Source organism: Toxotes jaculatrix, chromosome 10, assembly GCF_017976425.1.
Source record: "Toxotes jaculatrix isolate fToxJac2 chromosome 10, fToxJac2.pri, whole genome shotgun sequence".
Lineage (NCBI taxonomy): Eukaryota > Metazoa > Chordata > Actinopteri > Toxotidae > Toxotes > Toxotes jaculatrix.
Window position 1 is genome coordinate 17503358 of NC_054403.1, and position 21566 is coordinate 17524923.

At 43.2% G+C, this 21566-nt stretch overlaps 1 protein-coding gene across 2 annotated transcripts; it reads left to right on the forward strand.

Annotated features, from left to right (window-relative positions):
* Positions 1–431: 431 nt before the first annotated feature.
* atg2a (autophagy related 2A) lies at positions 432–21381 on the forward strand. 2 transcript variants are annotated; one of them, XM_041047860.1, is made up of 42 exons: positions 432–981; positions 1387–1549; positions 2332–2481; positions 2654–2756; positions 4942–5086; positions 5298–5498; positions 5602–5701; positions 6359–6523; positions 6647–6789; positions 7102–7180; positions 7330–7579; positions 8032–8173; positions 8846–8944; positions 9374–9529; positions 10191–10464; positions 10687–10759; positions 10987–11158; positions 11288–11430; positions 11521–11642; positions 11796–11953; positions 12067–12199; positions 12331–12518; positions 12600–12680; positions 13424–13530; positions 13639–13731; positions 13895–13965; positions 14262–14338; positions 14953–15123; positions 15411–15537; positions 15658–15881; positions 16004–16233; positions 16378–16513; positions 16697–16924; positions 17021–17122; positions 17450–17534; positions 17832–17985; positions 18144–18213; positions 18340–18422; positions 18594–18715; positions 18836–18990; positions 19151–19309; positions 19400–21381. In XM_041047860.1, the coding sequence occupies exons 1-42, from the start codon at positions 811–813 to the stop codon at positions 19634–19636; spliced, it is 6042 nt and encodes a 2013-aa protein (XP_040903794.1). In that variant the 5' UTR covers positions 432–810; the 3' UTR covers positions 19637–21381. The 2 variants fall into 2 exon arrangements, with proteins under 2 accessions (XP_040903794.1, XP_040903795.1); XM_041047861.1 differs by having other exon boundaries at positions 12334–12518.
* Positions 21382–21566: the final 185 nt, after the last annotated feature.

Below are 21566 nucleotides of genomic sequence, written 5' to 3' on the forward strand. Positions count from 1 at the left end.
CACTAAACGTTCGTGAAAAGAAAATACTAATAAGTGGACAGAATTTTGACCATAACAACATAATTACTACATTGAAGATGTATTATAGACCAAAAAATAAATAAATCTGCGGTCGAGACCTGGGACCAACAAATACCATGAACAAATTCATTTCAGTAGCTGAAATGATGAGAAATTATAAATTAAGCCGTTATATTTAGCTTGTTGACCTGGTGTGATACAACAGAGCATCTGTATTTTCTGTACATACTGTCCTCAGAAGAAGCCATTGGACTCGAGACAAGTTTCTGACTGACTCATAATTTCGAGTCCTAGAGATGCCCGATTAATCTAGAAGATTGACCTTACAAAGATGGCGCCTGGGTCGAATCACGTCTCGTTTCCGGGTTTTGCCTTTCGTCGCGGTGACGCAGGACGTTCGTACGTTCACCATACCATCAGTTGGCGTATGATAACAATAAACAACCCTGAAACAAGAAATACGCACTAGCAGGACCTGTTCGCTCCGATTCGACTCAAACGTACCAAAATTATGAGCCGAGGCAGCAATAGACAGTTGGAGTAACGTCTCGTCAAGTTGTGAGGGAGCTTTGTCGGCCCTGACACAAAGGATTTTCTAGTTTTTGTTTCAAGCGTAGGGGAGAAGTAGAGTTACGTTTACCCCTTCCTTAGCCCCCTGTAGCTAGCTGTGGCTCATTCCTTGTTTTGCACACTTTGTGTTAAGTCTGTTATGCAGTTGCCAGAGGACTGTGGTCGCACTCGTTCTCCTTCGCCAGCTCTTCGCTCCCTCTCCCCGCTCTCTCTGGCCCTATGTCTCGCTGGCTTTTCCCCTGGTCAGGCTCAATCAAGAAGCGGGCCTGTCGGTACCTCTTGCAGCACTACCTCGGTCACTTTTTACAGGAACGACTGAGCCTGGACCAGCTGGGCTTGGATCTGTACAACGGCAGCGGTGTTATCAAGGAAATCAACCTCGATGTCTGGGTGAGTTTTGGCCAAAGAAAGGAGAGGGTGGCTGTCATCTTTACACCACCACCACAGCAGCAGTCACCGTGTGTTTTTGTCGAACTCATGCACCCTTGACTGTTTCGCAACTGCACTCGGGTTCAACAACAATCTCCAGCGTCACGTTCTTAGCCTAGCTCGCATTTCTTCGAGGAACAGCTCGTATGGGAAACACATCACCAGTCCACCAGATTAGCTGTATCTCTCATTAGTGTCTAAACACTCTGAGCAGATGGATTTCCCCCTGCCATGCTAACTGTGCTTTTCCTTTGCTGTATAAGGCCACATCCAGAGTGATGAGACAAATATGACGCCAGTGATTCTTATTGCTTTCACTTTGTATGTCTTTCCAATTCCTGACTTAGTGTTTCCTCTTTACTCTAGGCGGTCAATGAGCTTTTGGAGTCTCTGGGAGCTCCTCTGGAGATAGTGGATGGCTTTGTGAGCAGCATAGCAGTGACCATCCCCTGGCAAGCTCTCCTGACTGATCACTGCACCTTAGAAGTTTCTGGTCTTCAGATAACATGTCGACCCAAGTATCGGACCAGTAAGTTTGCTTAACAACAGCTTCTTGAGCCAGCCTGTGGGATTTTACCTTTTCGGTGTTCCACCAAAGACACAAAAGTCAGCTACAGTTTGAGTGTGAGGATCTTATAGGGTTTATCATCGTCTACCTATGCTGTCCCAATTTGAGGAATGTGCTCCAAGATCATGATTATTGTAAAGAGTAATCTGTCCCTGTTTTTATTACTGTTTTCCCTAAACTATTCCTGCTGTAGAACTCTTGTTACATGACATAAGTGTCCATGTGGAAAGATTTAATATTTAAGTGCAATAGAAAAAGAACTACACGTCAGTATGTGAAGGAGGACGTAGGGCACTGCGCATCACATTATCTGCATATTCTTTTCTCAGTCAAGGTCTGTTATGTTTACAGGAGCCCAGGCTGACATAGTCAGATTAGTTGTTTTGTCAGAGCAACCACCCAAAAACCCCAAAATAATCAGTTAACTGTCACATATGATGAAGAACAACAGCAAATCTCTTTAAAGTGTTTTCATAAAACAATTTTCTAAGCTGCACCGGTCTACAGATACCCCAGAGGTATCTACATGTGTAAATTGTTCATTTTTTGTCATAACTGTATGTCACATGCTATCAGTGTATGTATTGTCTCTCAAAAAGGTAGTGCAGAAGGTAGAAAGGTAGGGAGAAAATAGGTAAAAGAACATAAACGGCCCATGCCAATCTGATTTTGTACCTTCAGTAATAACAGCAGCCCTGAAGTACAGAAATCACTGAATCCCATGTGGTTTTGTTTGCACTCAGGTGGGGGTTGGGACTCCCAGGGCTGGTCATCCAGCATGACCTCCAGCATGCAGCTGGCTCAGGAGTGCCTGAAAGACCCCCCGGAGGCATCCGAGGAGCCGCCTGCCCCACTGGAAGGGCTGGAGATGTTTGCACAAACCATTGAGACGGGTGAGTCAAAGCTGTGTGTGTGTGTGTGTGTCCTCATTTTGTAAACAAGTGACACTGTCAAATAATAATGCGCAGTCTGACCCAGACTGAACACATGGCAAAGAATAGATGATTTGAAAGATCTGTAAAAGAAGTGTAAATGAAACTTGTCTCATCTCATCTGTGTGCGCAGTCCTTCGTCGTATTAAAGTCACCTTTCTAGACACTATTGTCCGTGTTGAGCACCAGCCCCAGGACCTGGAATCAAGCGTTGCCTTAGAGGTGCACATCAAACGGTAGGTTGGAGCTACTGTTTCAACATTCACTTAAAATGAAGAAAAACTAGCATTTTTTCCAGTGAAAGACCTTTTGATTACTGCCCCTCCTTCATGATTTTATGTCCCTTAATTTGTATTTTTAAAATTCTGTGCATTCTCTTTGTTAATACTACAGAAAGTGAAGGATTTATTTGTACTATAGTCAAATAATTTCCCTTACATTTTAAAATGTTAATTGAAACTTCCTCAGAAACAGAAATATATAATATTACTGGTGCTTCTGTTGTTACAGAAGCATGGTGAAAGAAAGCAGCATTTAGAAATGCAACTTCAAAGGTCACTTTTACTGTTCATTTGGCAATAACATATTTATAGAAAACCCTACCTGAGTTGCCTTTTAATGAATTACACTGCCCTAGAAATACAGAGGGGATCAGCACAGAAGACTCAGATGATTTATTCTAAAAAAGAACATAGTGCACACAAAGCTACTAAACATGTAATTTTCACTGTCACACTCTCAACACCAGCTATAGCTTTACCAGGACATGGGTGGAATTAGATAGAAATAGGCTTCCTGGAATAACTGTGAAACCAAAAAATCAGCATCTTTCATCCCAATTTCTCATGGCATTATAGCATATTTCTCAAATGAACAGTGTCTTTTTGGGCCCGATCAAAACAAAAAGCTGGTTGGGGTTTCAAATCAAAGAGGCTGAAAATTATATCAGTATAGCTTTTTGACTGTATTGAAATGAGTTCATCATTTAGCAAATCAAATATTTATATATTTTTAAATTGTAAGCTTTTTGCACAGATTTCGCGTGAGACTTCTTTGTAAACCAACAGTGCAGATTTTTTTTTGCACATTTTTGATTCCCTCCTCTGAGTTTGTCCAAAGGGCCTGTCTCACTTCACTGTCACAAGGTAACACAGTATTGTGGGCCTCAATAGTCAAAGTACATGTGTGAACAAGTGTTCTTATAAATGGGCCATGGTCATAAAGACATAAAAACACTCTGTAGCCCTTGTTGGGGGGAGGAGGGATACAAACTGAAACACAAAGTGGATCTGAAGCATTTCAGGCAACAAAAGCAAAGAACAAACTAGTGAGTCACTAGAGTGAGCTAAAACAGTGCTCAGTATTATTGTCTAGATATTTTCTGTCATATTAATATAATCATCAAGTTTTATACCCACAACCCCTTATTTTTGCTGTATTTCACTTTTTATCTCTTACACCAAGGTGTTAAAGTGTCTGTCTGTGATCAGTAATAATGTAACTCTCCCTCATCAGCACTTATATTACTGTTAGGGGAGAGGGAAAGCAAAATGAGAGCCAATCAAATCAAATGGCGTCCTAATAGTGCTCATGAGACAATATTCTTAATGCTCTGTTTACAAAGTGATCCTTAAATTGTTCATATTCTCGGCTATTTACTCTTGATTCACTACCAGGCAGCCACTGTTTGTTAGTTCCCTGTTTTCCCCATTTTCCGTTCATTGTCCTGCCTCCACAGTCCACATGAGAGACGACCTGAGTAGATAAAAATGTTGACACCCTCATCTTTAGTTATTACCATCCACTCAAAGCAGTTAGATGTTTTAGCTCCATCCAGGCTGCCCTACATTATTGGTTGGGGTTGTTGGGAGTGTATGCAGCCTGAAAGGAATACCTGCCGACAACAAAATTTTCAAAATGACATCCAACTTAATCCTAAAAAGACACTCAAATTTAGCATCTTTTAAAAAAGACAGGAAAACCCAGGGCTCTTACAATACAATGCCCGCATGTCTGAAACCAAACCTACGTCCTTGTATGTCCCACATGTTCCATGACTCTGTTGGCATTTTACTGTGACGCTGCTGAACCCTTTTTGTTTTCCTGGCTTATTGACAAAGCTTCTCAGGATGGCTGTGTTGATCTGGGGTCAGTGACCAGAAGGCCCTGGCATCTCAACAAATCTCCTGATTTTTAGCCTGAATAACCGAGTCTTGTGAGGCATGTTAGAGGCATTGACCTTGACTCAGTAAACAGAGGCAAAATATGAAGTGCTACTTGTACTGATCCGTAGGTCATTGTCAGGTATATTGATTTTAAAACTTGAGAGACTTGCATCATTGTTACTGTGAGCTTTTTTGTCAAAATGGAAATGACATGGCCTCAAACCAGTTTCCTTGCTGTGACAATACAAACCTCCAGGCTGGAGTACTTTGACGAGGCGGTGCGAGATCCAGCCAGCCAGACTGCCGTGCCTGTCGACATCCACCAGCCGCCCGCCTTCCTGCACAAGATCCTCCAGCTGAGTGCTGTTCAGCTGTTTTATGACAGCACCGGCACAGTACAGGTGATGGAGATGATCTTTTAACTTTATTTTTGGTGTTTTCTTTCATACTTATCTGTCATAATGTGTTCAGTTTACTTACTCACCCACTTACTAACAGTGTTAAAAACGACTGTAAACTAAATGAAAATGACAGAATGGGTGAAAACTGAAAAGGCGATCCAAAGGGATACTGGTCTTAGAATTTTTTTTTTTATTTGACTTCACGTTTCAGAGCCCTGCTGGGGAGGACCACCGAGATTCAGCCACAACAAGTGAAGGAGAAGAGGAGGAGGAGGAAGATGGGGAGGAAGAGGCAAAGCCCTTGGTAGCCCCTCCCTCTCTTCCATCTCAGCCACTACTCATAGGAAGCTGCTCCGGTTTTATCGAGACCACCGTCAAGATCAAACAGAACGACATGCTGCCTGGACCAAAGGTGTGAACACTTGTGTGTGTGCATAGTGTAATATACTAAAGGTTTAGTAAATGTTATGCCATATCTTTGACTTGTATCCTGTCTCTTTCTCTCTGTTCGTCAGTTGGAGTTGGATGGGAAGGTGGGCTGTGTCCACATGCTGCTGACTCCAGATCAAATAACCCATCTGACAGACCTGCTGGCAGCCCTCTGCATAGACACTGGTACACTAAAGCACTCAGATAGATTAACTGTGCACGAACCAGTGCAAAGGCAGGGCCTTCTTTTCCAGTTTAACTTTTGTGACTCCACGTTCCAGATCTAAAGAAAATTTTTAAGTCTGAATATGTGATCTTAATTGCCTTGTTTTCAGCACGTTTGATATATCATGTGCGTGTGTGATTTATAAGATGGTGATTTGGTCGGCTGAAGCTGGCTGAAAGGCATAGTCAGGCCTGTTATGATAACATGATCAAATGGTAATCAAAGGAACATTAGCCTTTAGAGTAATTTTCTGTCCACAGATATAATTGCTTTTAAATGAGAGAGCAAGGACAAACACTCATTTCTCCATCCATGGTGCTTATGATGAGTAATATGTACTGCTTACATTCATGCATTCGCTCATAAAATCAGACCACAATTTTCACTTCTAACAGATTACTTTTCATGTATTTAGAAACTCCATGAGCTTTAATAGTATATAATGTTAAACTTCTTCACAGATAATAAGCCTGTTCTGTTTCTTCTGTGGTTCTGAGCTAGACAGTAAGGTCACAGACCACAGTAAATGCCTCATAAACATGAGGTTGCACACTTGGTCTCTGTCTGGTTCTTTTCTGCGCATATATGAATCCATTTCTCTGTCCGCTCTCCCCCAGAGCCAGAAACTAAGTGTGGTGGAGTACACAGCCGCCCCTTAGACTCGGACGACCTGCGTATGATTGAGGAGGACCTCAGTAAGCAGCTGGGTTCCAGTCCGAGAGACAGGGAGTGGGATGCCGAGCCTGATCTGGAGCCCTATCTCACCAGTCTGGAGAATGGAGGTACACAGTACAGCAAAATAGTCCACTTATAAACTGTCAGTCTAAGAGACAACATAACCTCGGCAGGCCGGTGTTTGTGTACATTGTTGTGTTTCACTTGTCACTCTGTGTGTGTTCCTGCAGAAATGTTTTACTCTATGGGTCCTGCTGGGATGAGCAGTAGTGTGACGTCTGTGCGCTCTGGCAGCGAGTTGTCAGACAGTGATATGGAGTCCTCGACACACAGTCTAGCCAGCTTCACACAGCCTGCAGCACTGTCTGCACAGGTGCGGCCTGTGTGTTTTTGTGTTTGTGTGATTATAGTTTGAACGTTTAGCAGATGGCTATTGATGTAAGGCTGAAAAACAATGAGGAAAATGGAAGATCATATCTTTGATTTTTTCCCCTCGATTATATTGCTTTCATCTAGTACCAGTATTATCAAGCATAGTATTAGTATTTTTAATGTTAAGGTTGTGTTACTTTGTCCTCTTTCTTACCTTTCTTACAGAGAACAACAACAAACACAGAACTTGAACTTGTAAATGTACTTATCAAATCACAAGCAATCTGATTTCCACTTTAACTTTCCCTGCCAGGGCATGGTGAACTGCTCCAGGAGATATCCTGTAGCTGGCTGCCTGTCGAGTCTACCGCAGGCCAGCAGCCGGACCAGAGGTAAAATCAGTACTGAGGTTTTCTGAAAATTATACTCAGACTACAGACTGAAGGATTCTGCAGTTAATAGTTAAAAATGTTCCTCAACATAATTACGTCAAAAATTTCCTCACTTACTTCAATCTGAACTTTCGCCCTCGTCCTTGCAGGACGCTCACACAGTGGCCAGGCAGAGCAGCTGAAGCCCGATGCTTTGTTGCGTCTGACGCTTGGTGGTGTCACCCTGACCCTGCTGCAGGAGGACCCGCCCACTAACCTTGACGGTACCTCGTCATTGGTTCAGGTGTCTCAGGTGTTCTTCCGGGAGCTGGCCTTCTTCAAGGATAGCATGTTCAGCGAGAGAGACTTCCACCACCTGAGAAGCGGCTTTGCCAAGGCCTGTCCACACTCTCATCTCAGGTAGAAAAACACAGACACACATTTTGTCCCTGGTGGCAGTTAGAATACATGTGGACACATCTTTCCATTTAAATTGCTTTTTGCAGAACAGTTGCAGGTTTGAATGTATTTATTTGGACGTAGTACTTTAGGAAAATATAAAGGTGCTTTTGTGGAAGTTGAAAATGTGAAAAATGCTTCTCAGAAAACAAATGACTTGTAGAAATAGATATTTATTCATATTACTACAGACTCTGATGAAGTTAAATAGCCTTTATGTGTTGAGGAATGTGTTACATGACTGAAATGTTAACATGATTTCACATTATGTAAATTGCAGCACAACGTATTTAAACTGTGGTTGTTTTGGTCCTCGGCAGTCTTCTCTTAGCTGAGAGGGAATTTTGTCCCTCCCAGGTACACTATTTGTGTCCAGTTCTCCTCCTCATCTCATTTGTTGTCCTCTCTCCCAGGCTGACGGGAGCAGCAGTGCAGGTTGCTTGTGAGATGAGGAGCGGGAGACGCCACAGTCGAGCCGTGACCTCTGACCTTTCCTTCAGCCGACTGGAGCTGTTAGAGTGCCTCTGGCAGGACGGAAAGCCTCAGTACAGTGAGGTAGAGAATCTCTTCCTCTGTCTTAAACTGACTCTATAGCTGTGTTTGCACTGTAAGACTTAAAACTTCATTACACATTTGTGCCAAGATCTGTTCACAGTAGGTCATTAAATTTTCAATGTGGCCAATATCGATTGCAGTAGCAGCGATAAGTGATCACATAAGGTCACTGGAAGGTGTAGCGTTTTAATGTGGCTGTCACAGCTGTTCTTTATTTTTCTTTTGGCCAAGAACCAACATCGTTTGACTGCAAGCATGGAGTCATGATAAATGTCATGTTAGAGGGAAGAAAACAAACAAAAAAAATCACACAAAGGTACATCCGGGGGCCTAATGGTTAAGGCACATATCACATAACTGCAAAATTCATCTTGGGGACCTTTCTTTCATGTCATACCCCCCCCCCCCTTCTCTCTCTAGTTTCCTGTATCTGTTAAATAAACCACATGAATCTGGGTCATCTGTAAAATGACTGCCACAAAACAAATATGCATCAGATTTAAAACCACAAATGAAAATGACCCAAATAAAAGCTGGAAATGTCAAATGATGATATCGTATATAACCAAACTTTTACCTGTTGTGTGCAAGTAGTTTATGTTTGTTGTTCTCTTACAAAGCTGATAAGACAGACTTGAGAGTACAGTGTGTCCCTCTGTGTCTCTCTTCTAGTTGCTTCAGTTCCAGAAATCCAGTCTGTTCACCATTGGAGCTGCAGCCAAACCATGTGCCCAGCTACACTACAGCCTCAGTGAAAAACACCTGCGTAAGGTACACATTTCTACACACGCACATACCCTGAAAGTGCAAAACATTTCTTATCTCAAAGATAAAGTGTTTGATTTTGATTCCTTTTCTATCTGGTTTTGTGTAAAGTACCTTGTATTTCAATGTACACAATGTGCTGTACAAATATTGCTTGTGAGTAAAGCAGTTGAGTGTTAACAGTGTTAAAACCAGGCCCTGACAAGGATCAGTGTTTTGAGGTGTGAGAATTGTCAAAAGTAATGTTTCCCTTAGTGTATATTGATTAGTTCAACTAAAAATATGTAAATAAACAAACTATCTATAGTAGAGTATGTACAATAAGCAACTGGATTATAACAGGATGATAATTTATCGGATAATTGATTCATCAGTCTTTAACAATCTTTAACACGTGTCATGTGATTATATTTGTGTTTTTGTGTGTGTTTCCAGGGTAAACAGCGGGTGGTGCGGCGGGACAGTGTGGTGCGGGTGGAGCTGGCAGAGCTGAGTGCCGAGCTGGACCTGGACATCATCAGTCGCCTGGGGAGCCTGAGCAAAGCCTTCAGCCACTGTCCCACACAGACTGCTGGACCTGGAATCACACAGGTGGAACCACACAGAAGCAAAGAAACAAGCAGAAAGAAGCCTAAGAATTTAAACCTGTTATCAAATGAAATAATCAGTAAGCCAGGTAAAATACATGCCAAAAAACATGGCACACAGAGGACGTGGAATCAGATGAAAACACAAAATCCACAGTTTTTTGGCATAATTTTCTCATGGCAGTACATTTTGAGAGCACTTTTTGAAGACAGTCAACAAACAGAAATTGACTGAATCTTATGGAAATATTATAACATTATAACAAATGCACAAGCATAAAGAAATGTACCAGATTGTGTTTTATGTGCTGTTCACTGCACATAATTATGGTTTTTAGCTGTTTTTCTGTGCAGCAGCTTTTCTGTATTATTAACCAGGCTGCTCCTAGCTAAGCAGAAAAAACACATTGTCATTAAAGGTTTTTGGAAAAAGCTTATTTTTGCTGACACGGCGTGAATAAAACTGCCATGTGTAAGAGTAAATAAGCAGTTCTCTCCCACTCTGGCCAACTCTGTAGTAAACTCTGTAGTAAAGCTCGTCAGTGGTCAAAACTAACTATAGGTGTGAAGGTCTGTCGCTCCAAAACTCCATCTTCAGCTAACTTTCTTTTGATTAAATTTAATAAAGATTTAAAAAAGATATTTCTCACTCTCTTTCCCCTCAGACTCAGAGCAGTGAGCTGTGCTCCTCCTTCACCCTCCTCTCCCCGCACGCCGTCCTCAGGCTTCGCTTCCCAATACCCGACCTGCGGCCCCTCCCTAAGCGTCGGCCTCCGACTCAGAGGGCAGTGCGGCAGGAGACCTTGGTGCTGGAAATGATGGAGTTGGAACTGAGGCACCAGGAGGCCCCGGACCTCCAAGGTGGCCACACTGCCCCAGGACAGCCATGGGCTCCCTGCCTCACGCAGTTGCTGGAGGCCTCCTTCACTGACCTGCATGGTGGGAACACACTCTGCATATGTCACTGCAGTTGTTTGTACTGACCATGAAAAGCAGATGGACATGCGTTTAGACAGATAACAAATGACCACATAGATATAAATGTGTAATGTTATAAACTGTCTTTATATGAGAAGTGATTATTGCTGACAAATACTGTTGCATTAATAAATGTTAAATGTGAAATGCAGATCAGAGAACAGATGTGTTGTGTCTCACCAGGGTCATATGAGGGCTGGGAGGGCGGCTCTTTCCCCTGTATCAGAGTGAAGAAGAACCGTGATTCTCTACCCAGGTCAGTGGTGGTGATTAGGAGAATAATTATTTCATGAAAACATTTTTAGGCATTGATCTAAATTCTATAAGAAATCAGTACTGAAGCTCTCCAAGTGAAAGTTGGACTTTGGTTGAAATTTAGTCAATCTTGTTCATGAAATCAGACAGATAATATTGTTATAATGTTCTCTACCACAAACCAGTATCACCTTTCAAAATCAGTCTGAAGCCTGTGTCTGTGAACAGGATATCAGTGCATGTGCGTGGAGGTGAGGCTCAGGGCCCGGCAGCAGGTCTGAGCGGGATGAACCTGGACCTCGTCAGGGACCTGGGGGCCTTCTTTGAAAGTCACTGTGAACTTAACAACAAAACCAGCTCTCCGTTCTCCTCCAATCGCACCATGTTTGAGACTGAGGAGGTGTGCTGACACACAGAAGGAAAAAGACACTGATCATTCATTGACTCATTTATCAGCCATCTTATCAGCATTCCCGACCTAAAGAAACTCATTCCCCCTCTCCTCTTCTCTTCTCCCTCCTTGTTTCAGATGGTGATTCCAGCTGACCCAGAGGAGATGCGTCAGTTTCAAGCGCAGTGTGTCGCTCAGTGTCAGTGTGCTGTGGACATCAGCCTGCCTCTGGCCTACATCCTCCTACCCAGCAAACAGGCCTTCCAGAGCATCTACAACAGGTATGTCAAGAGTGTGACTGCTGTATATTGGTCTTAAATCCTGCATCTGGAGAAACGTTAATTTTCTTCACCCACCTTTTTCTTCTAAAGGATCAACAACGATCTGTTGATGTGGGAGCCTCCTCCCCCTCCTCCCCCCTCGGCCCACAGCCCCAACCGCAGCTACCATCATCACGACGAGTTCCAGCTCTGCAAGTCGGCCTTCAGACTGGGTGAGTTTGACATGTAGATCTATTAGATGTTAGCAAATAGCCCACCCACACATCTTTAATTAATCAAGCAGGTTTTGTATTATATTTGTTACCCATTGATGAATCAAATTAAACAGATAAAGTATCTCTATGTCTTCTCTGTCTGTGATGAAGACTCTGATTCGGAAGAGGACGAGCCTCCGTTCTTCTTGGCCAGTGAGTCAGATGGAAAGACGCAACAGTCAGCTCCCCGCCCCAACCACAACCTCAGCCTCCTCTCCCTCACTGTGACCATCAATAAAGGACGCCTCCAAGCCAGAACAGACAAAAAGGTTAGCAAAGTGGTGTCTTAATGATATTAGGAGGAAACTGAATTTAATGAGGGCATTGATGAATTTAACTTTTATCAAATAATTTCTGTTTCCATTGCATTTCATTGGTTCAGGAGGACCAGAGTCATGGGGAGATTGTGCTGGACCTGGAAGGGGGGAAGATATTCAGTGTAGCGCAGCACCAGAACGACCCTAATCTCAATTTCCTGTGTTTGGAGAGCAGACGAGTTGAGCTCTACCACAGAGGTTCACATTGTCATGCTGTTTGCAAACATTTAATTGCAACATAATTCATATTTTCCTCTTTAAATTATGTCAAAATAGATTTAATGCTTAGTAGAAAGTGTTAATAAGTTGATATGTCCTCCACACCATTGCAGCGGTGGTGAAAGACACCCCCATTCCACAACGGTTGGAGATGCCCAACTTCACTCCTCCAAAACACTTGGACCCTACCATCTACCCCTCAGAGGTGGGTGTTAGCAGCGTGAGCGGCAGGGAGGGGGAGATGCAGATGTTATCCACAGCCATCAAAATCACACTGGACCTCCAGAGGAATGTCAAGGTGCGTCCTCCTCATCTGCCTGATTTTGGTGTTGGTGCATGTTTGAAATCAATTCATGTTTGTTTCTGTGTCTTTTCGTAGGAGTTTGTAGTCGCCCTTCGACTTCAAGGTGCCACCATGCGGCATTACATGACACAGACCAATCAGAGCTGGCATGAGCAGGTGAGAAGCAGCACAGGGAAGCTAAAAACAAGTCGTGTTACAGATCATAGAGTCTTTTAAGCATTTTCTTGTCTCTTTTTTAAAGTTCACCTTTCTCCCAAAAACGTTAACTGTGTGATCCAGATGTTTGATTTAGGGGAGCTGAAAGTCATTTGGGAAGTGTTGTAAATCACTCATGTAGACGTGGCAGGTTTAGAGAAAGTGGGGACACAGAGAAAGGTAAATTACAGTTAATGACAGAATAACTCACAGGACATCACTGATTCTACAGAACAGACAAATAGCTTCTGAGGATTTTTCTATCCAGACAATAAAAAGTACGTTAAAAAAAAATCCAGAGAGGTAGGAGACAGATGACTTGACCAGGAACATTATCCTCTCTGTGCTGTTATTATCGTGCTTTCCCTCTCAGGACCAAACCAGTATTAAATCACCAGCTCTAATTTAAAAACAAAAATCATCCTTTCCTGCTCCCAGAGATAATAAGTATATACTATTACACTGTATCTAGTAAAGTTTGATTTAATACAACAAATTGCAAAACCAAATAGATCTGCAGACCTATGCTGTTATTACACCAAATGCAATTTGTTCTGGTTTATTTTCCAGTTAAACCCTTTGGGTTGAGCAGAAAAATGCAAACCACACTCCATATTGAATTCAAATCAGATGGATGGGTTTAAAAAGTTTTTCATGTGCTGTGTCTCCTGCCAAGTGAGTCAGTTTGTGTTTGTTTGTTACAGCTGGTTGACTTCCTGGATGTCATTGATGATCCCATCCTGGGATACACAGCACCTGCAGTCATCACTGTCCTCCACACACACCTCGCTACCTGTGCTGTCGACTACAGGTGTGTACCTAAAAAAAAAAAAAGTTTTTAGATTTAAAATGCAAGTGTAAACAATGTTCCTTTTTATTTATTTTTCTCACCGTCATCCTTTGCGTTTCTGTTTGCCAGACCTCTGTATCTGCCACTGCGAGTGTTGTTCACAGCAGAGTCCTTCTCTCTGTCCAGTAATATCATTGTCGACACTGCCACCTTCCACCTCAGGTACAGTTCACCACCAGATGAACACCAAGAATGTCCAGATTGAAAAACATTTCTGGATGATAATCAGCACAGTAAATTTTTTTTTAATGTTGTTGTCAGTTTGTATCACATTACATGAACTGATGACTCTGTGTAAGTTGTGTTGTTTTTACATTGTGATCAGATTCATCCTGGATGACTCTGCTCTCTACCTCTCTGACAAATGTGAGACTGACACCGTTGACTTGAGGAGAGGTAAGACACATGACTTGCGTGTGTGTGCTCTGTACACTTAGATAACAGCTTTGGAAAATACTGATGTTCTCTTTCAGCTGTGTAAGCTTTCCCAGTAGGATGAGTGTGATTGTTAGTAAAGTAGCAACAGAACGGCTGTATGGTGAAATAAAAGTACAATCTTTAGAGGCATCAAGAATTTGTGAAACTACAATATTTTTGGACTCTGGAGCCTCTGGACATGAAATATGTGTGTGTGAGTGTTTTGCACACTGATTACTCTAATGAAAATCACCATGTGTCTTGGTATCACACAGATTATGTGTGTGTTCTGGACATCGACCTCCTGGAGCTCGCCATCACCACATGGAAAGGCAGTGATACGGGCAAACTGGTGAGTTCTCGCCATCTGTTTTCATACCTGGTGTTTCCTTCACTTGCACTCTGCAGTTATGAAGCACTGCAGCAAAAGAAATGACTACCCCTGCCAGAGAAAATGGGGAACGTAAACAAAACATTATAATTTAGTTCTGTTTCCTTCAAAAACCACTAACAAGCACAGGCCCTGTTTATAAATATTTGTTTTACCATAATGAAGTTCCTCTATAATAATAGCTTCAGACTTGAGAGCTCCAATTTAAGACGAGGATCATTTTTCAGTTGGACATGGAAACAAAACCAACAAGGCGACAGTAAACACGTCGCCCCTCAACAATGATGCAGCCATGATTTTAGCCAATCAGTAGCAAGGTAAACAAATGTGAGAAAGGTCAATTTAAAGTCGGTTGTGTAACCGTCAAATATGCTTTGTAGGTCCATTTGAATCTTCTAGTCTAGTTCATTTTATGTTTACAGGGTTCAGGTGTATTTTTATGCTTTTTACTTTTATTTTTTGGTTTTCATTTTTAGTTTTTGTTTTCCCTCCTATTATTTTATATGTCTGTTAATTATTTACTCCTTGTCCTTTTTCTTCGTTTTCCACTAATCTGAATTCTCTGTCTCCTCCAGTCTCAGCCTCTCTTTGAACTCCGTTGCTCCAACAATGTGGTCCACCTGCACACCTGTGCTGATTCCTGCGCTGCCCTCGTCAATCTGCTGCAGTACCTGGTCTCCCAGGGTGACCTGCACCCCCCGCCACGACACACCTCACCCACTGAGATTGCTGGCCAAAAATTACCAGTAAGGAATGCTGGAGAATATAAATGATGGATAGATACGAATTAAATAATGTTCTTGTGTTAGATGAGTGCCACTCCATTAATTCATGAACATATACCAGATATCTTAGATGTTTGATATGAAATCTCTTGCATGTAATTTCCTACATAATGAAAAATGAATGGATGATCAATTTCAGATCAGAACCTTTGATAATATTTGAACATATCTGATGTTGCAAAATGGCTGAAAAGAATCACTGAGTAAAGATGCCATAAAATTGCCTGTGCTATACTCTGTCTTGCTAGCTGTCAGAAAGTCCTGCCTCTGTGCTGCCGTGCCCTCCAGCTGAAACCGCTGAGATCAACCAGTACGATCTGGCTGATGCCTTAATTGACACAGAGAGGAGCCACAGGGAAGAGAGTTTAGATCCAGGTACTGCAGAGTTTCTATGGTTTAGTAAAAGTCTGTAATGACAGCCAGTGTCCTTGTGTGAATGGACTGAATTTAGGAAAAAGAATGTGAATCTCAGATAGACTCTGCTGGATCCTCCAGGTTCACCCTCCGTGCCCAGAGGCTCTCCTGTCTCTGTCTACCTGTTCCCTGACGAAGCCCCGAAGCGCAGCCCCTCCCTGCAGCAGGGGGAGGACTCTGAGCTTGATGGACTGGTTGCCACAGCAACGGAGGCTCAGGCAGATATGATGTCAGATGAAGGTTCAGAGGGCTCCACCGACAACGACGACTTCTGCATCCTGGAGGCTCCTGGCATGGGCATTCCTGTGAGTCTCTCTCTACTTGCTTTTATGGTCCTTCTTTGTTTTTCTTATTAACCTTTTCTTCCCCATCAGACCCATAGAGTCATTTTTTTAAACAAAATGTCCACCCATGCGGTTTGTTACAGCCCAGGGACGGGGAGCCTGTGGTCACAGTGCTGTCCCAGGGGCCCATCAGGGTGAAGGACAGTCACTTCTCGAGGCCTCGAGGGAGCTCAGACCTGCTCCGAGCCCCCAGCCGCTTCCCGGTGCCTCAGAGCAGGGTGGTGCTGCGGGAGATCTCTGTGGTCTGGCATCTGTATGGGGGCAAGGACTTTGGTGGCAAGCCCATGTCCATACATGCTCAGCAGGCAAACAGGTGACACACACACACACAGGGCCCCATTTGGTTGATTTATATAATAATTATATATTATGTAATAATATAAATAATTATACAATAACACATAAAAGGTTGTCAAGCCACACCAAACTCATTTCCTCTGTCCTTCTCTCCTTGCAGAGGTCGTTCAGTCCCTGCAGGGGTTCGTGGGTCCCCGTCTCGCTCCGTCGGCTCCTCTCGTCCCCAGAACTCCTGGCGTTGGGCAGGAGGCAGTGGCCGTCAGCACACGTTGCTGATGGAGATCCAGCTCACCAAGGTACTGTGGTGGAATGAAAATAAGCACACTCACTGATCTTATTAGGTTAAACTGTTTATAACTCTTCCAGAAGGTCTACAGCTTTACCAGTACCCCAGTGTTTTTGTACAGCCGTCAAACATCATCATGCCCCTTGATTTTTCAGTGTAGTTCTGCTTACATTCCTCCTGTTTTGTCCTCCAGGTGTCTTTCCAGCATGAGTCCTACCCAGTGGCAGTAGTGGGGCAGGAGGGGGAGGGGTCAGTGGCAGCTGCGGTTGGAGTTGGTCCCGGAGGCGAGCAGCCCCTCTCCAGACAGGTGTTCATCGTCCAGGAGCTGGAGGTCCGAGACCGGCTGGCCTCCTCACAAATCAACAAATTCCTCTACCTCTACACCAGCGAGAGCATGCCCCGCCGAGCCCACTCCAACATGGTGAGACAGCGGAGAGGGTCAGAGGGTTTTCTTTTTATATCAGGATGACTTGATGTGTGATATATATGATATTGATTATGGTTTTTCTTTTTATAGCTGACAGTGAAGGCCCTGCAAGTGTGTCCTGAGTCTGGCCTTGGTGGTCCAGAGTGCTGTCTTCGCATCAGCCTGCTACCACTACGACTTAACATCGACCAGGTAACTCTAGCACCTGAAACTGAATATTAACAGCCTCTGTGTAATCTTATGCATCCAAAGTCAGTCTCAGTCAGAGAAACTGATTCCCACAAGCGTTTGAGTAGAGCTTCCAGATGTGTGGTGACATTTTGTTTTCATTTACTCCGTCCAGGAATTTTTCTTTATTTTCAGCTGTAATTGAATACAAGTGGAAAAATAGTTTAAAAACAGTAGTGTGCCACTGACATTAAGACCAGCATATGGATCAGTTCAGGAGCCGATATTTGGGGTTGCTCCAGTAAGCTCTCCACTTCTAACCAGCCTGTTTTTTCCCCATCTCCTGTCCAGGATGCACTTTTCTTCCTGAAGGACTTTTTCAGTAACCTAGCTTCCTCTGTTAACCCCTACCTGCCTGTTGACCCTGCAGCTGAAGGTGAGCTATGTCCGTCTTTTTTCTTTTTCTTTGCTCTTACTTGATGTGAAGGGATTTTGACATAAATATTGAGATTTTAAACAAGATCCGTCCTGCAAACTTCGCTCTTTTGCAAAGCTGCTTTTTGTGAAGTTAAGTAGATTAGAACTCCATATTGTCACTGTGGCATGATACAATTTCACTGGCTGCAGAACATGTTGAAATGATGTCTCAAGCAAATTTTGAGCATGTTTAACATTTGATTATTTGTTTTTCGACACATTGTGGTACACTATATTTCTCTCCACTCATTTTCAGTGAAAGCAGACCCCTCCCAGAAGGTGTCTGAGGAGGCGGAGGCAAGTGCTGGTCTGGGACCTGACCTCACAGCTTCTGTGGAAACTACCTACAGCGAGCAGAGCTCCTCCTCTGCCGGCTCCTCCTCCTCCTCTGACCAGCCAATCTACTTCCGGTATGTATATGTATATTTACCAGGAGGCATCAAGGGAGTTGCAATCAAAGGAGAAAGAGGCCTTTCTGTGCTGTGAAGACACTTGTGTTCAACGAGTTCAAAGGATAAGAAAGCAGAACATTGATAATTTCTCTTCTCCGTCCCTCTGTCCTTTTCAGGGAGTTTCGTTTCACCTCTGAAGTGCCTATCTGGCTGGACTATCATGGCAAGCATGTCGTCATTGAACAGGTGAGACAGTTCATCTGTAACCTGACCTGACCAAAAGAATCGTATCTTAAAGAAATCTACAGGATTCATGTGTATTTGATCAGGAAATAACTGTCCACTCCTTCCGTCCTGCTCTTTGTGTCACAGGGGACCTTTGCAGGGATTCTGATAGGCCTGGCCCAGTTAAACTGTTCTGAGTTGAAGCTGAAGAGGCTCTGCTGCAGACACGGGTAGAAACACACACCTCTCAGCTAAAACAAACATCTCGTCCCTTTGCAACTGGCCCAAATCTGTTTGGTGTTCAGTAGTTTGTGACCTTATGTGCTGAGATCATTATGTTTGACAAGCAGTAAAGTTTTCAGTTGTAAGTATCTCAATATGTCTTCTGCAACACTTCCTAGTCTCCTCGGTGTAGACAAAGTGATCCAGTACGCCGTCACAGAGTGGCTGACAGACATCAGGAAGAATCAGCTGCCAGGCATTCTGGGAGGTGTTGGCCCCATGCACTCAGTTGTCCAGCTGTGTGAGTTGATGCTGCTTGTGTCTGTTCCAAACACACTGTGAACTTAATATTTACATGTTCTTTATTCCGTTTTATCTCTTCGTTCCTCACCCTCTTTTCCATCTTTGTGCATTTCCCCAGTCCATGGAGTGAGAGATCTGTTCTGGTTGCCCATAGAGCAGTACAGGAAAGACGGACGCATTATTCGAGGCCTCCAGAGGGGGGCAGCGTCCTTTGGCACCTCAACAGCATCAGCTGCTCTGGAGCTCAGCAACAGGCTGGTTCAGGCCATACAGGTACTCAGTTTGTGAGGGATTTTCAGTTCACTGCAAGACTGGTGACTGTGAATTAAAGATGTGCTACATGGCTTCCATATGGGCCATTTGGGAATTCATTTTTCTCTGCAAATTTGAAAAAGGCAAACCAACTTGTGGTTTCTGTCTGCTGTTGTTACAGGCCACAGCAGAGACAGTATACGACATCCTTTCTCCAACGCCTCCCCTGAATCGCTACGCTATCACCGAGGGCCGGGCCACTTCCAGCCGCCCCCGCAGAGCTGCCCAGCCCGCAGACCTACGAGAAGGCGTGGCCAAGGCCTATGACACCGTCAGAGAGGTGCGTCCACAAACTTAACCACTCAAAACTGATTCGTACATAACCAGGTTTTTAATCTGAGCATGCTGTTCCTTCCCTACACTCTTCCAGGGAGTGATTGACACGGCTCAGACTCTGTGCGATGTAGCATCCCGTGGCCATGAACAGAAGGGTCTGCCCGGTGCTGTCGGCGGCGTCCTGCGACAGATCCCACCAACTGTAGTTCGACCTTTGATAGTGGCCTCTGAAGCCACCTCCAATCTGCTTGGTGGCATGAGGAATCAGATCAAGCCAGATGCCCGGAAGGAGGATTTCCTGAAGTGGCGCACGGAGGACGGCCAAGAATGATGATGGCTTTTTATGTCTGTATGAGAGAGGATCTGTGTGTGTGTGTGTGTGTGTGTGTGTGTGTGTGTGTGTGTGTGTGTATATATGTGTGTATGAGAGAGAGAGATTAGTGACATTATGATATGGGAAAGTCTCAACTAAGGGAGCGAATCCATGCTTTGAATGTGTATATGCATGTGTATGTATGTATGGACTAATGAGAGTCAGCGCGTGCTCCGATGCAAAAACAAAGCAACGACTAACTACTACTGCAGTTGCTGACACTCAGTGTTTTATGTGACTCCATCGTACATGGATGCACTAGATTTAATTCTTCTGCTCTGCATCCAGCAAGATCTCTCCTCATATTCCTCTTCTCAGTAATACACTAGTCTGCAGATTTTCTGTGCTGTCTGTGCAGCCATATCACCGTCACTCTCAAACGGCTTAATTTTCAATCCAACCAAGGGCAGGAAGGATCACTCTCAAGGTTTTCATTGTTCTTAAGAAAGACGCAGATTGTAGGCACTTCATGTACTCTGAATTGTGCTGCTTTAAACTGTTTGTACTCTAATTTAAAGTGGGGATTTTTGTCACAAGTTTACCTACTTCATGGGGAAGCAAAGTAGTCTTCGGGTGTCACAACTCCAGCAGCACTTAGCAGCAGTACAAAGAACAACTTAACTGTGAGACCAACCTGTTTCAGCTTTTGACTTTTTGTCAGACTATTTATTGAACCTTGAAAGTCGGTGAAGTAAGTGGCAGAAATCTCACATACATCTCACTATCAGTTCACCTTTTTTTGGGTGCGGTGTTGACAAGTAAGGTGACCCGAGTTTTGCTCTACTTGTTGTCCGGTGATGCTCATCATGGAAACGGGGAGATTATGTCAGTGAAGTGTCCTTTGCTAACACCCTCTAGATGTTGGCAGATAGTTTTCACCCTGATTTCACAACACCACGCTGTGTGACTGGTTCAGCTTTAGCCACCACTATGCACCCACTTCTCTCAGTGCTGTTATTTGTGCCATAAACCTTGCAGAGTGCCCTTTTTGGCTACTTTGTGTTGCCTTCCTCAGTCCTGTACCATCTCTACTACAAATATAACACACTGGCTCATACCTGACTGAATAGAAATACCTGATCACATGAAGCCTCCAAATTCTGTAGCACATTGGATTCTGTGAAAGCTTCATAAAGTCAAGTTGGACTGAAAACTCAGTCAATGGCTCTTCTACCTGCTTTACAGTTCATTTGTGCTTCTGTTTCTTTGAGGAGTTTAGGACCAGGACCTGGGATCTGAATTAACCTACTCTGTCCTCAGAATTGCTTTGCCCATTTCTTTAGTTGCCTTCCTGCATTTTTTTAAAATGTTTCTTTGTTTTTTATTTTGTTAAAACATAAGTATTGTTATACTCGTTTTCAAATTAAGAGTTGAGAGGATGAGAATCCGGTGACAGTGGAGGAAGAATAATTGAGGGTTTTGTGATTTAAAAAAAAAAAAGTTTTACATTTTTATCTTTTTTTTTGTTCAATAAGTGTAAGGGATATGTGTCCCTCTCTTTGTGTGTATGTGAATGAGAGAGTGTGTGTCTGCGTGTGCACATGATGCATGTCTGTGAGGGTGACAGGCTGATGCTTGTTACACCTCTTGTGTGTAATTACTATTTACTATATCATAAACTGTATGAATGACCTGTATAATACAAAGACAAGGAGTATAAAAAATTAATACAAAAAATAAAAAATTTGTGTATAAAAACTGAACACAGTTTTTGCTGCTAATCAACATGATTAACAGAAATCAACATATTCTGTTATTGTCAGTGGTGAAATGTCACCAAGTACATTTACTAAAAACATTTTACTGCATAGTTTTAAGAGGTATAGTTAGAAGATCCGTTAAAATGTTTTAGACAATTTATTTTTTAAATAAACACGTGATCAGCTAC

Coding starts and splice junctions, on each gene's coding strand:
- atg2a (XM_041047860.1), top strand. CDS start 811: ATGTCTCGCTGGCTTTTCCCCTGGTCAGGCTCAATCAAGAAGCGGGCC. Junction 8,174..8,845: donor GAAAGCCTCAGTACAGTGAG/GTAGAGAATCTC, acceptor TCTCTCTTCTAG/TTGCTTCAGTTCCAGAAATC. Junction 13,732..13,894: donor ACTGCCACCTTCCACCTCAG/GTACAGTTCACC, acceptor CATTGTGATCAG/ATTCATCCTGGATGACTCTG.